Source organism: Panthera leo, chromosome C2 (genome assembly GCF_018350215.1).
Source record: "Panthera leo isolate Ple1 chromosome C2, P.leo_Ple1_pat1.1, whole genome shotgun sequence".
Classification (NCBI taxonomy): Eukaryota; Metazoa; Chordata; class Mammalia; order Carnivora; family Felidae; genus Panthera; species Panthera leo.
Window position 1 is genome coordinate 15,912,562 of NC_056687.1, and position 13,685 is coordinate 15,926,246.

Genomic DNA, 13,685 nt, shown 5'->3' on the forward strand with positions numbered 1-13,685 from the left:
TAGCAATATTTGTTCTTCCAATCCATGAGCATGGAATGTTTTCCCATTTTTTCATGACTTCTTCAATTTCTTTCATAAGCCTTCTATAGCTTTCAATGTATAAATTCTTCATCTCTTTGGTTAGTTTTATTCCTAGGTATTTTATGGCTTTTGATGCAATTGTAAATGGGATCGATTCCTTCATTTCTCTTCCTGCTACTTCGTTACTGGTGTATAGAAATGCAACCTATTTCTGTACATTGATTTTATATCCTGTGACTTTGTTGAATTCATGGATCAGTTCTAGAAGTTTTTTGGTGGCGTCTTTGGGTTTTCCACATAGAGTATCATGTCATCTACAAAGAGTGAAAGTTTGACTTCCTCTTTTCCAATTTGGATGCCTTTTATTTCTTTGTGCTGTCTGATTGCTTAGGCTAGAACTTCCAACACTAGGTTGAATAACAGTGGTGAGAGTGGAACATCCTTGTTGTTTTCCTCACCTTAGGGAGAAAAGCTCTCAGTTTTTCTCCATGGAGGATGATGTTGGCAGTGGGTCTTTTGTATATGGTATAAATTTTATCTCAAGCCTTGTTTTTCCATTTTTTAAATTTATTTTTTAGGTAACCTTTACACCCAACACGGGGCTTGAGCTCACAATTCCAAGATCAAGAGTTGCATGCTTGGGGCGCCTGGGTGGCTCAGTTGGTTGAGCTTCCTGTCTCTTGATTTTGGCTCAGGTCATGTGGGATTGAGCCCCACGTCAGGCTGAGTGCTAGACCTGGAGCCAGCTTAAGATTCTCTCTTTCCCTCTGCCCCTCTCCTCCTCCTCTCACACTCTGTCTAAGAAAAAAGAAAAAGAAAAAGAAAAAAGAGTTGCATGCTCTACTGACTGAGCAAGCCAGGCACCCCTATCTTAAACCTTTTCATTTTATATTTGTATTTTTTTTCTTAGTTCCCAATGGCATTAACATAATTACGTATTTGCTTTTTTAAATCAGATAGGAATTTAGATGAAAACTCATCCTTTTCAAGTAGAATTCTATGAGTTTTGACAAATGCACATAGTTGTAACCATTACCTCAATCAAGATACAGAATATTTTCATCACTTTCCAGAATTCCGTGTATCTTTGTAATAATTACTTATTTGATTTGATTTCACAATAATAGTACTGACACTATTATGCTATTATAATTACTGAATATAGTTTAAGAATTTTTTAAGTGTTTTTGTCAGGTATATTCCATATAGATATATAGTCAAATAAATGTGCTCTAGAGTCCACTGAAATAATTCCTCTTTGTGTTACAAAGCCATCAACTTTGTTGATATACAGGTGTATTTGTTTCACTTTGCTTTTTTTAGGGACAGTTTCTAAATTTTTTTACTTTTGTGCTAAAATCTTGTGAAGTATTTGGTTCTGAATTCCAGTCTACAGAATAAGCTATATTTAGAGAAGTCTGGAGCTCAGAGGAAGTGTCCCACGGAACTAGGAATCAGACGTCTCAGAGGAAGGTTCCTGCCTGGCTGCCACTGCTGGTACTCCTGAGGTGCACAATAAGGGTGATAGATTCTTGGAAAAAAGAAAAAGATGCAGAGTGAAACCAACTGCCCCTAAATGAATTGATGCTGCTGGAGGAAAGCAGTGCTGCTGGTTTGATGCTAACAGAACGGAGCAAGTCGCTTCTCATGTCAGTATCGTTCTAGTCCCCACTGTTGATGGAGTCTAACAGGAAGCCAGTTGAATAAAGGAGAAATAGTTTGTATAAAGGGGTGAATGTGTGGACATGAGATACAATAACTAGCAACAATGAAAAAGCAAAATCATTTAGTACAAGATCTGTACATTTCAAATTTTTATAGACTTCCAAAAAACTGCACTTAACTTTTGATATGAAAGGGGGGGGGATTTAGAGAATATTACCTGGAGCATAACTTCTCAAGTTTTGTTTTTTTTTAACTTCTCAAAATTTAACAAGACCTGGGAATCATGTTCAAAATGCAAAATCTGGGGGTGCCTGGGTGGCTGAGTCGGTTCAGCTCATGATCTCACGGTTTGCGGGTTCAAGCCTCGCTTGGGGCTCAGTGCTGACTGAACTAGCTCCAAGCCTAGAGCCTGCTTCCATTCTGTGTCTCCCTCTCCCTCTCTGTCTCCCCTCCCCCCACTTGTGTTCTGTCTGTATCTCTCTCTCAAAAATAAACATTAAAAAATGCAAAATCTGATTCAATAGTCCTGAGGTGGATCTGACAGTTTGCATTTCTAATAAATGCCCAGGTGATGCTAATGACTGCATTTTAGAAGGTTTAACATTTTGCTATCTTTCCACAGCCACGGCCATGTCATTCTTCTGCTACCATAGGAGAAAAATGCCCCGTTCGTGACTCACACCAGTTTCCTACCCACTAAATAGGGGACAAACCTAGCCCCCGGACAGCGCGAAAGGCAGGATTTGGAGCATCGGTGCTCGGCTTGGCCTCTTATTGGGCATGGATGACGTCACTCGGCCAGGCGTGGCTCTGGTTGTGACGTTTCCCAAGGCGGATGGTCAAGGACGCGGCGGAAGGCGGGAGCGGAAGTGAGGAGGCGGGAGGGCGGGGTGGGTGGCGGAAGGGGAGGGCCGGGGAAGTCGCTCCAGTGGGTCCTTTTCCGGCGCTGGGGGCCGGAAGTTGTGGCCCGGCGGTGTCAACCTGGGAGCTGCAGGCTGGGAGTGTGGCTGAGACCGCGACCATGGGCGGGAAGAACAAGCAGCGGACCAAGGGGAACCTGAGGGTGAGTGCGAAGTGGCCCGGCCGACCGGGAGGAGTTCTTCTCTCGAAGCGGCTGGCTGCACCACGCGCGCGGCCGGAGGGCTTGTGGAGCGCGGTTGTGGGGAGGCGTGTGTTTGCGTGTCGAATGTGACCTCCCGGTTGTGTGTGCGTCCCCACGAGCGGGATGGGTTGCCTTCGAGGAGATTGGGGATTTGCGAGAGAAAAGATGGTCCATGCCAGAGCTGTCTCCGCCTGAGCACAGACCCCAACAGTTTCCATTAAGAAATGGTTCAGTGTCTGTCTCAACTGGAAGGTTACCTGGCCGGGGTAGCAGGGGTTCGGGTGGGGGAGTGGCGTTAGGAACAAGGGAGTTGGGTAGGAAGCATTTAAAGTGAGCCTGGTGTGCGGGGCATCTCGATTCATGTCGCCCATTTGCTCAAAAACCTGGGGCTCCCCACATTCCTCGGGGTAAAGGCCAAATCCCCTACGATGGTATGTGGCCTGCCTTTGGCCCCTTCCTGTCTCTGGCACCATCTTCAACGTCCTCCTCCTCGCTCCCTCCATCCAGCCACACTGACCTCGTCACCGAGCCTTGACCTTGCCTGGCAGGCTCCCCAACGCTCTTTTGTTAGGTGGCTGCAAATATTGCCGGAGACACCCCATTGAGCTCTCTCATGATCGCCTGGTTTTAAATTGTAGCCCTCCTCCCACTCCCTGTGCTCCTTTCCTGCTTTATCTTACTCCTTTGCACTTAGGACTTCTCACATACCGTGTAATTTACTGTCTCCCTTTATTTACTGTCTTGCTTCCCTGGGATGTAAGTATTATGAAGTCAGGTGTTTTCATGAAGGCTGTTGTTGTTCTAGGAGCCTAGGACGAGGATTGGCATAGAGTAGACGCTAGCTAAATACTGTTTGAAGAATACCCACAAGTGGATTAAACCTACATGATTAGGGATGTCATAATGTATTTTTATGGTACTAGGTTTGTTATGGCACAGTCCAATTTTTGGGAGTGCTTTTTCCCTGTTTCTGATCAAATTCTAGTGATATCAGTACAACATTGTCTTAGATCTGTCATTTAGTCTTTGGCAGATAGTACCAACAATAATAGTGACTTGCCTTGTGCGGGTACTGCGTTAAACACTTGCATTCTCATTGGATTTTAATTTTTTTATTTAAATAATTTTCTTGTTTTATTTTTTAAGTATTCCAAATATGAGGGAAGGTTGCAAAAATATTAGAGTGACAAGCCGTATGTTCTTTACCTAGAATCACTAGTTGTTAATATTTGGTGACACTTGTTTTCTCTCTCTAAATATATGTGTTTTGCTGAACCATATGAGAACTGGTTGCATACATCATGACACTTAGCTCCTAAGTACTTCAGCAGGTATATTCTAAACAAATACCATTCTTCTACATAACCTTGAGCAATTACAACATGCGGAAAATTTAACTTCGGTAAAATACTATTATCTAATAACGTAGAACACTATTTAGATTTCTGTAGTCATCTCAATAATGTTCTCTATAACTTGTTATCAGATATAGCATTTTAAAAAACACCGAAGGTCCAATCAAGGATGGAATGATTCCATTCAGTTATTGTTTAGTTCTAGGTAGTTTTCCCGTGTTTGGTTTTTTTTTTTTTTTTTTTTCCTGCTGCTGCTTCTTTTCTGAGGGTAGTTCTTCTATAACAGGGACAGTCTGGAAAACTCTAGGCCCCTTGTTTTACTTAATTTAGAATTGTCTAATTGTTCCTTTGATTAGATTCAGGTTAAACAATTTTTGATAGGAATGCTCCATAGGTGATGTAGCATCATCAGTGGATTGGGTGCACATGATGCTTGCGTGTCTTATTAGTGATGTTATTTAATCACTTGGTTAATGTGATGTCCATTATAAGAGTATCTTTTTCTACTGGCTATTAGCAAATAACACTGGGAGTGGTATTTTGAGACTGAGAATAACCTGTTCTCTCACAAACTTTCACTTAATTGTTTTAGCATCCTTTGTTGATTTCTTGCTGCAATCAATTTTAATAGTTTAAAAACTATATTTAATTTTGACAGTAACCCAAGTAACAGCTTAGTTGCTATTTTTTTTTCTTCATTTTAAAGATAATGGTTCGGAGGCTTAGAGAAATTAATTTACGTACGTTCATTAGCCAGGAAGTTGCATAGTTGAGGTTTGAACCTCAGAGTGGCAGTCTTTCATTCAACAGAAGACTTTGCGTACTGAATGCCATGTGTTCAAAGATGATAGATGTTTCTTATTCTTGAACTGTGAGTCTGATGAGAGACCTATAAGTAAGCAAATGATTATAATATATTAAAGAACTATGATACAGGTGTGAGTAGAAAGAAAACAGTGGAACAGAAAAAGAATGGTACTTGACCTGCGGGAGACAAAGGTTGAAAACAAGAGTGTGTTTTGAAAGATGAATAAGAGTTTGTCAGGCAATGGAAAGAAAGAAAAGGTTTTCAGGCAAAGAGAAGAGATTGCACAAATATCAGATTGTGAAGGGCATAACCTATTCAGAGAACTGTGAATTCACTTTGGGACTGGAACATCAGTGGTGGCAGCAAAATTGGGAGAGGAGGGGAGGACCTGTGACAAGGGAAGAAAAGAGTGTTGGGAGATACGCCGTGGAGGCCAGATGCTGAAAGATCTTGTAAATCTTCCAGAGTTTGGCCTTTAAACTGTAGAGTCAGGATTGCCACCTCAGATACCTCTAGAAGACAGGCACAAAGGAGTGAAGTAGGGGCGTGCCTGGGTGGCTTAGTCAGTTAAGCGACCAGCCCAGCTCTTGGTTCTGGCTCAGGTCACGATCTCACAGACGGTTGTGAGATCCAGCCCTGCGTCTGGCTCTCTGCTGACAGCGTGGAGCCTACTTGGAATTTTCTCTCTTCCTCTCTGCCCCTCCCCTGCTCATGTGCGCTCTCTCTCTCTCTCTCTCTCTCTCAGTAAATAAAAAAAAAAAAAAAATGAAGCGCATGTAGTATAAAGAATAAAATCAAGGTTCTTAATTTTTGAACTATGGGTATAAGCATTTAATATACAGTAGAGGAAGTAATAAGAAACAGTAACTATTTTAAGCTCAAAGTAAACATTGAATAAAAAGACACAATTAGCCTATTTTAAAAATAATTTGTTACTTTACCATTGGAAATTGGAAATCTCATACCTTTCTTCACCCAGTTACCTCTAGCAGCTCTGGTATTTCAGGTCAGTTAAGAATTTAGCCTTGACTCCTTTAGCTTTTAGTATTAACTAGTTTTTTATACTAGTTCATTATTCTGTTTTAGAATAAAACTTTACAAATGGTATTATAGATAAAATTCTGATGTCCCAGTGTCATCATACTTAGTTTTCAACATTGTATTATAATTCACTAACTTCCTTTGTAGCTCTTTATTGATGTACCAATATTGAGAAAGGCGAACTGAATAATGTTAGTTCATTTTAATAAAGTTCCAAAATAGAGAACTTTTTTTGAAATTAGTCTTAAATGCTACTATTTTGAAAAAAAAATGTAATTCATGTTATCATTTTCATTTCTGGTCATTCAGTTTAGAAAGTAGCCGAGATTATTCCTTGACAAATGAGTTTCCCAAACACACTTTTGCTAGGTATGAGCAAATTGAATCACCTTTCAGCCATTCTTTTAGAGAGGTCAGGAACAGATGAATACGTGGGTTGTAACGTCATGCTAGACATTGAACTGAGGCATTTTTCTATTAGCTAACAATGGATATGTTAGTTTCTTTAGCAGCTTAAATGTTTTCTTTATCGCAATCAATCTATTAACTTTTTGTACTAGGAAGCTACTATATTGTGTATCGATTTAACAAACCACAGGCTATGGTTCAAAGGAATGTATCATATATCCTGACCATTGTATTGATTTTTATGTCCATAGTAATATAATTTGTGACCATTATAGCTCAAAGAAGTTAGAGTAACTTTGGGTATGTAGAAATGAGTGTGTCTGCCCTCAAGGAACTCCTAGTCTTAGAAATAGCTATCATTAGATTGGTCCCATGGTGATTGTTTAATAAATGTTTGTTGAATGGATGAAAAGATATAATTCATTTATGAATCAATTTTATATCATTACATAGTACACATTTGTGTGTATATACTCTTTATACAAATTTGGAAATTAATTTTATAAAGTAGTATTTATTCTTACTGTATGTGATGCATTCTGAGTTTTAACATTTTATTCTATTTTTTTGAAATGCTGTCTTGACCCATTAAGTTAATATCATGAGCCACTAATGGATTGTATCCAGTTTAATAAACATTTTTCTGATGTTTAGCAAACCAGAAAATGGTTCCTAGGATAATTATTAATAGATTCTTAGTGATGGGAACATTGCAGTGGATGAAATCTTAGGCTAGGAAATAAAAAGTTCTTGGGGCTCCTGGGTCACTCAGTCAGTTAAGCTTTCGCCTCTTGATTTCAGCTCAGGTCATGATCTCTTGATTCACGAGATCAAGCCCCATATTGGGCTCTGCACTGTCAGCATAGAGCCTGCCTGGGATTCTCTCTTTTTCTGTGCCCCTCCCCTAGTCGTGTGTGTGTGTGTGTGTGTGTGTGTGCGCGCGTGCGTGTGTGTGTGTGTACACGTGTACACTCATGCTCTCTCTCTCAAAATAAATAAATTTTAAAAAACATTTAAAAAGAGGCTTTATTAAAAAAAAAAAAAAAACTAGCAAACAAAACTCAAATAAAAGCTTGTTCCTCTCTGGGAATTGTGAAGGATAAGAACTCAAAATTAAATTTTGAACTCTTCCTAGACTCTGAATCTCCCCCCGCCCCCCACTTTCTTATCAGCCTTCAAACAGTGGCCGAGCTGCAGAACTCCTTGCCAAAGAACAGGGAACAGTGCCTGGATTTATTGGTTTTGGAACGTCACAGAATGACCTCGGCTATGTTCCTGCTATTCAGGGAGCTGAAGAAATTGACAGTCTTGTAGATTCTGATTTCCGAATGGTGCTGCGGAAACTTTCTAAGAAAGATGTCACAACAAAGTTAAAAGTAAGTTTTATGTTGTTTTTTATAAAAATGATCAAGAAAATTCTTTTGTTAGAACAACGTGTCAATTGGTATATTTTATGTAAAGCAAAATGAGCAATCATTTATCACTAATAAGTTCTTTTACAATTGTCCTTTTTTCTGACACGTAGACTTAAGCTTAGTTTACCATTTATCTTGTGGATTACAAATTTGTTTGTTGTTCTGCACTTATTTGAACCATTTTGGAATTCTGGCTGTGCAGTTTTTCCCATTAGAGAATGGGAAATTTGACCTTATAATATTAAATTGAGTTTTTTGTTTGTGTATATCTTATTTTTTAAAAAAATTGAGAAGCTTCTATCATAGTATGCTGTGAAGGAACCCTTCAAATTAGTCCCATATGGCACAAACAGAAGCAGTGCATTCTCCCGTTACATACTAAGTTTCTAGCACAGAAAAGATCTAATGAATAGCCAATATTATGGCAGTTGATTCTTAGTAATGTTGCTAATTTACTTTCAGGCCATGCAGGAATTTGGAACCATGTGTACAGAGAGAGACACAGAAGTCGTAAAAGGAGTTCTTCCATACTGGCCAAGAATTTTCTGCAAAATTTCACTTGTAAGTATTAAAAACTTACACTAGTTTATTTCATTGTACAGTTTTTGATTGAAGTCTTGAGAACTATTACATGTACATGATTCATTTTTGGTGAGGAGTATAAAATGTTATGTCAGTATTATGCAATTTGGATCATGTTAAGTTGTATAAAGTGTATTTGAAGTCTGGGTTTTCAAAACTTATGTGATTACTAGCGGATTACCTAGATACTTTCTAGTTATAGTAAATTCTGACAGTTTAACTTCATTGTATATTTGCTGGAAGAGAATGAGAGTGAATTGCTTAATATTGAAGGCCTAACCTTGAATAGTCTATCTTGAATAGTTTTTATCATTGCGAGAAGGGGAAAAGGAAAGATTAATCAATTTTTTTCACATAATAATTAATTTTAGTTTAGCTCTGCACATAGGTGAATTCTTACTAATGGGTCATCATAGCATATCTGGAAATGTCTGTATATGTTTTTATGGGTTAGAGCTATTTTAAACCATATTATATTTTCAATAGGATCACGATCGCCGGGTTCGAGAAGCTACGCAGCAGGCTTTTGAAAAGCTTATCCTTAAAGTAAAGAAACACTTGGCTCCTTATTTAAAAAGCTTAATGGGCTATTGGTTAATGGCTCAGTGTGATACTTACACACCAGCTGCATCTGCAGCAAAAGATGCCTTTGAAGCAGCTTTCCCTCCAAGCAAGCAACCTGAAGCCATAGCATTTTGTAAGGATGAAATTACAAGTGTAAGTTCTTGGAGTGATTCTGTATTTTTTTCCTCAAGTATTTAAGGGATATAGGCATATTATAACAACAGCTCTTTCGCCTGGCATTATAAAGGAACGAGTAAGTGAAGTATTTTTAATGGAAGTTTGCCTTTCAAAAATGGTGTTTAACAAAATTGACCATTTTTGATTTTTAACATAATTAGCATTTTGGATTGGATCTTTCTAAGTTATTTAAATTTTTCATCTTTAATTTATAAATCCTAGTCATACTACGTAAAAATTTAGGTATATACTTTATGATCCATAATCTGAAAAAAGAGTACATCTAAAAAAAAATCTAAATTTAAATCCTAAAAATAAATGTAAATAAAAATAAATCTATACCCTAAAAAATAAATCTAAATTTATTTTTCCCCATATTTCCATATCAATACAAGTATACAGATATACTTCATTCTTTCTGTTGGTTTTCTGAAATTCCTTTGTATGGATGTACAACAGTTTATTTAACTCCTTTTATATTATACATTTGGGTTTTCCCTGTTTTTTATTACAACAAATACTGCGTCAGAGAACATTTTTGAATAGATATTTTCATACCCTGTCGGAGTGATAGTAGAATTTCTAGTAACCATATATGTTGGGTCAAAGGATGAGAACATTTAAAAAATATTTTTATATTGATAAATTGTCCTTCAAAAGGCCATATACATTTATATTGTCATTAACAGATATGAAAGTTTCTCCAACACTTGGCCAGGGTTCTTGCAACACTTTTGCAAGACTGATATCAGCCATAACTTTTGTGGCTTTCGGTTTGTATCTTATACTGTCCTTCATTTCTTCTCCCTTTATCTGCTATTCCTAATATATGGGTCGGAAAAACCAGACAACTGAGTTCATTAGTATTCTCTCAAGAAATAAAAGTAGACGTACTATGAATGATGGGGAAATTGAGGATTTTAAAAAAATTCATGCTGGCATTCATTCCTTTATTTAGTACTTCTGTGTTTCCATAGCACCCTGTGTCTTTTTTAAACACCATCCCTCATTTCAGTTAGTCAGCCTCTCTGTGGCTTCCCATTATGCTTACATGTCCAGATTTCTTACCCTGGCCTATAGGGCTCTGCATGGTCTGGTCCCGGCTTACCTATCTGATCTTTTCACCTAACTCTTCCCCTGCACACACACACATGTGCATTCTAGTTCCCCATTTAAGTTCTTGGTTCTTCCATTTTTCATTTTTCAAGTTTACCAAGTTTGTTTTTCTAGGGAGAGGGTTTATAGCTTTAATCATATTCTCAAAGGGAGTTCTCAACCCAAGAATCATTGGTATATTTGAAATATCAAGTGATAAGTGTTGTGAGAGTGAAGTGTCATGAGTTTGGACACTAAGAGTTGAAGAAAATGGATTTTTGAGACAACCAATTCGGCTATTCATAGTTTTTTGTTTGGTTGGTTTTTTGTTTCTTGGCTTTGTTATGGATGGATAACTGATCATTGAATATGTGGATTAGTTCCTGCGTTATTTTTCCGTTAGTTGGTTATGTCACAGTTTCTTACAGATATTGGGCTTGAACTTTCCTAAGTTCAAAATCAGTTTTTTAGAGAGGGGTTAGGCCATTGAGACCAAAATGTCAGATTTATAGGCATTATGTCATACTGTCTATAAGAACATGGGCTCTGGGTTTCTGTCACATTCTGTCATTAGTTATGCATGACCTTGGGTAAGTTTCTGTGCCTCTATTTCTTTATTAAAGTAGAAATTAACTTGTACTTCATCGAGCAGTTGTGAGGATTAATTTAGTTAATGGATGAAATGTGCTCAAAGCAATACCTGGCATATGGAAAAGTTCAGTAAATGTTAGCTATTATAGTTGCTGATAAAAGCGATACTAGAATAGTGAGTTCTCTAGTACTGCATGCTGGAAGTAGGCAGACTTACCCACTTTGAGTGGAACCTTAGACTTTCCTCCATAAGGAACAGAGCACAATGTGTGTTCTCCCTTATGCGCAGGGAGATGCTCAAAAAGAGAGGAGAGGAAAACAGCCTGAATTTCTCTTTCAAACTTACTAATCGGGAATTCTGCCTCACTGCTGTGTATAGGAGGAATGGAGAGACAAGAGACCAGGAGTATTTAGGGGAAGATTCTTGATGGGTACTGGAAATGTTCAGAAGTACCCTCTCTTTCTTACCCCAGTCAACCTTAGGGATTCATAGGGAAAGAAAAATAGGTAAAATTCAAACCTTTTAGTTTTGCTGCTTAATTTTGCTAATTTTGCAGGGAAGGGGTAAGAGCTTTTAAGTAAGACGAGGTTTATGCTCTAACTGTTCACCATTGACAGTTCAATAAAATCTCAAGGCTCATGGGATTTTTCCTCCTGTGTAGGTGCTACAGGATCATCTTATAAAAGAAACACCTGATACACTCAGTGATCCACAGTAAGTTGTGTTATATCTATGTAACTCACGTTAAGGATGGGCTTCGCTCATCCATAACAAGATGGTAATTTCAATGTGACATTTTTAAAAAAGGGATTCTTAAAGTAGAGATGAAAATACTTACTATAATGCTATATGCCAGGTGCTATTTTAAGTGTTTTTACTGGCAGTTATCTTGCTATTTAACTTGAATTATCTGGGCATTACACATTTGGTTCTTTAAAAAGAGATGTTTTTATATTTTTCCCACATTTACCTTTTGATTGTCCTAGCAGGAATCATTTTAAGGTCCGGTTGAACTAGTGGAAGAACTCTGAATAGTTCTGTTGAGAGTGGTAAAATCACCCATTTACTTTTGCGTACTAGTCAAACTATTAGGAGTCCCTAATGGCAAGTAATCCTAGATGCACTGATATCCATTCCCTAGACTCATCCTATTACTTGCTACTGAGAACAGTATATTGCCCACTTTTTTCAAGCCACAGCTTTTCATCTACTTTCCCCTTGTATTAGTTGAAAAATATGTGATTCAATTTAAGGGAGGAGGGTTGGCACAGGACAAATAGAATGCAGAAATAAAAATAAAGCAACTTTGGTACATATTTAATGATAAAACATTTAAAATAGAAGTGCCAAGTATGTAGTTTGGCTTATGCTCAATTCTTATATATGTTTATTTTCTTTTCACATGAAGAACGGTTCCAGAGGAAGAAAGAGAAGCTAAATTCCATCGGGTTGTAACTTGTTCCTTATTGGCATTAAAAAAATTGCTTTGCCTCTTACCTGATAATGAGCTTGATTCTCTGGAGGAAAAATTTAAGTCTCTTTTATCACAGAATAAGTTTTGGAAATATGGAAAACACAGTATACCTCAGGTATCTTAATCTTTTATTGTAAACATCTGTGACTCCTTTTTTCCACCCTGATCTTGTTAGTTTATGTTTGTGTTTTATGCTTATTGTTTATGTTTAAAACTCTGCAAACCCATCTTTGTGGTTGGACTGAATTGCCTCTTTTACTGCAATGTTATTGTATTTTCACTTTTTTATTTAGTTATTTAGACTTCAGAGTTGTATTATCACACTGTTCTGTTCATGGTACTTTAAAATTGTTGGTGTGCATGAAGGTCTTCTAATTTCATGCATTTTTTTTTTCTCTTATGTCTCTGTCTCCTTCTCCATCCTCCGCTAGCTAACCATTCTAAATCTGCTTAGTGTATGTCCTTTTGTATGTATAGTTGATTCTTCTTATTCATGGTAATTAGCTTATATGAAGAACCCATGAATATTGATTAAGTGAATACTGCAGCATTACTCTTAGGGGAAATATAGGATTGGGTGCCTGTGAGTCTCTGGTCACAACATTTTTGTCAGTTGGTCAATAAGAAACCTTGTTTTATGTGTGTCTCTGTAAAGACATCTTATTAATAGATATTGTTGATTCATTAACATTGACAAAGACAACAGCACTAGAAGTCATGCCTGAATGAAGCTTCTGTAACACTTTCCCTATTGGGTACATCACCGCCTTTTGGAATGTATTTTTTACCTGTGCTTTTTAAGAACTAAGTACTTTTTAACTTTATTTTTTTTAAGTTTATTTATTTGGGTGGGGTGAGGGAAGAGAGAGAGAGAGAGAGAATGAGAATCCCTAGTAGGCTCCATGCTGTCAGCACCGAGCCTGATGCAGGACTCCATCTGCTGAACTGTGAGATTATGACCTAAGCCAAAATCAAGAGTTGGATACTTAACTGTCTGAGCCACCCAGGTGCCCCAAGTTCTCAGTACTTTTTTAAAAGTACAAAAATACTTTAAATCTATCATGTCCTTATATGAGTATTTGATCAGGCCTTCTAAATACTATGTAGGATTAAGAAATGCGCATCCCTTCTGTTTTACCTCTGCATTCCCTCAGTGATAGATGCACTGATTGCCTTCAACTCCCTGCTGTCACAGACAGTGCAGCAGTGAACATCTTCATTCATGCGCCTTTGAATCTGCAAGGATTTCTTTTTCTGAAATTCTCTTAGCTTTTGAATTGCTGAGTCAAAGAGGATATGCATACTTAATTTTCTGAGTGGTGCCAGATTGCTCTCTTGAATGGCTGCCTTACTCTACACTCAACCATCATTGCCTGATGAGCCCTG

General features: G+C 37.8%; 1 protein-coding gene across 2 annotated transcripts in view; it reads left to right on the top strand.

The window, feature by feature from the left end:
• The first annotated feature begins 2,589 nt into the window (after positions 1–2,589).
• The window catches only part of LTN1 (listerin E3 ubiquitin protein ligase 1), a 61,774-nt gene continuing 50,678 nt past the window's right edge, over positions 2,590–13,685 (top strand). Inside the window, exons 1-6 of one of the 2 annotated variants that reach the window (XM_042954642.1) lie at positions 2,590–2,749; positions 7,573–7,776; positions 8,278–8,376; positions 8,884–9,114; positions 11,487–11,539; positions 12,234–12,414. In XM_042954642.1, the coding sequence (XP_042810576.1) occupies positions 2,708–2,749; positions 7,573–7,776; positions 8,278–8,376; positions 8,884–9,114; positions 11,487–11,539; positions 12,234–12,414 (810 nt within the window). In that variant the 5' untranslated portion in view covers positions 2,590–2,707. The remainder of the gene's footprint in view (positions 2,750–7,572; positions 7,777–8,277; positions 8,377–8,883; positions 9,115–11,486; positions 11,540–12,233; positions 12,415–13,685) is intronic. The other variant, XM_042954643.1, reaches the window with a different exon arrangement.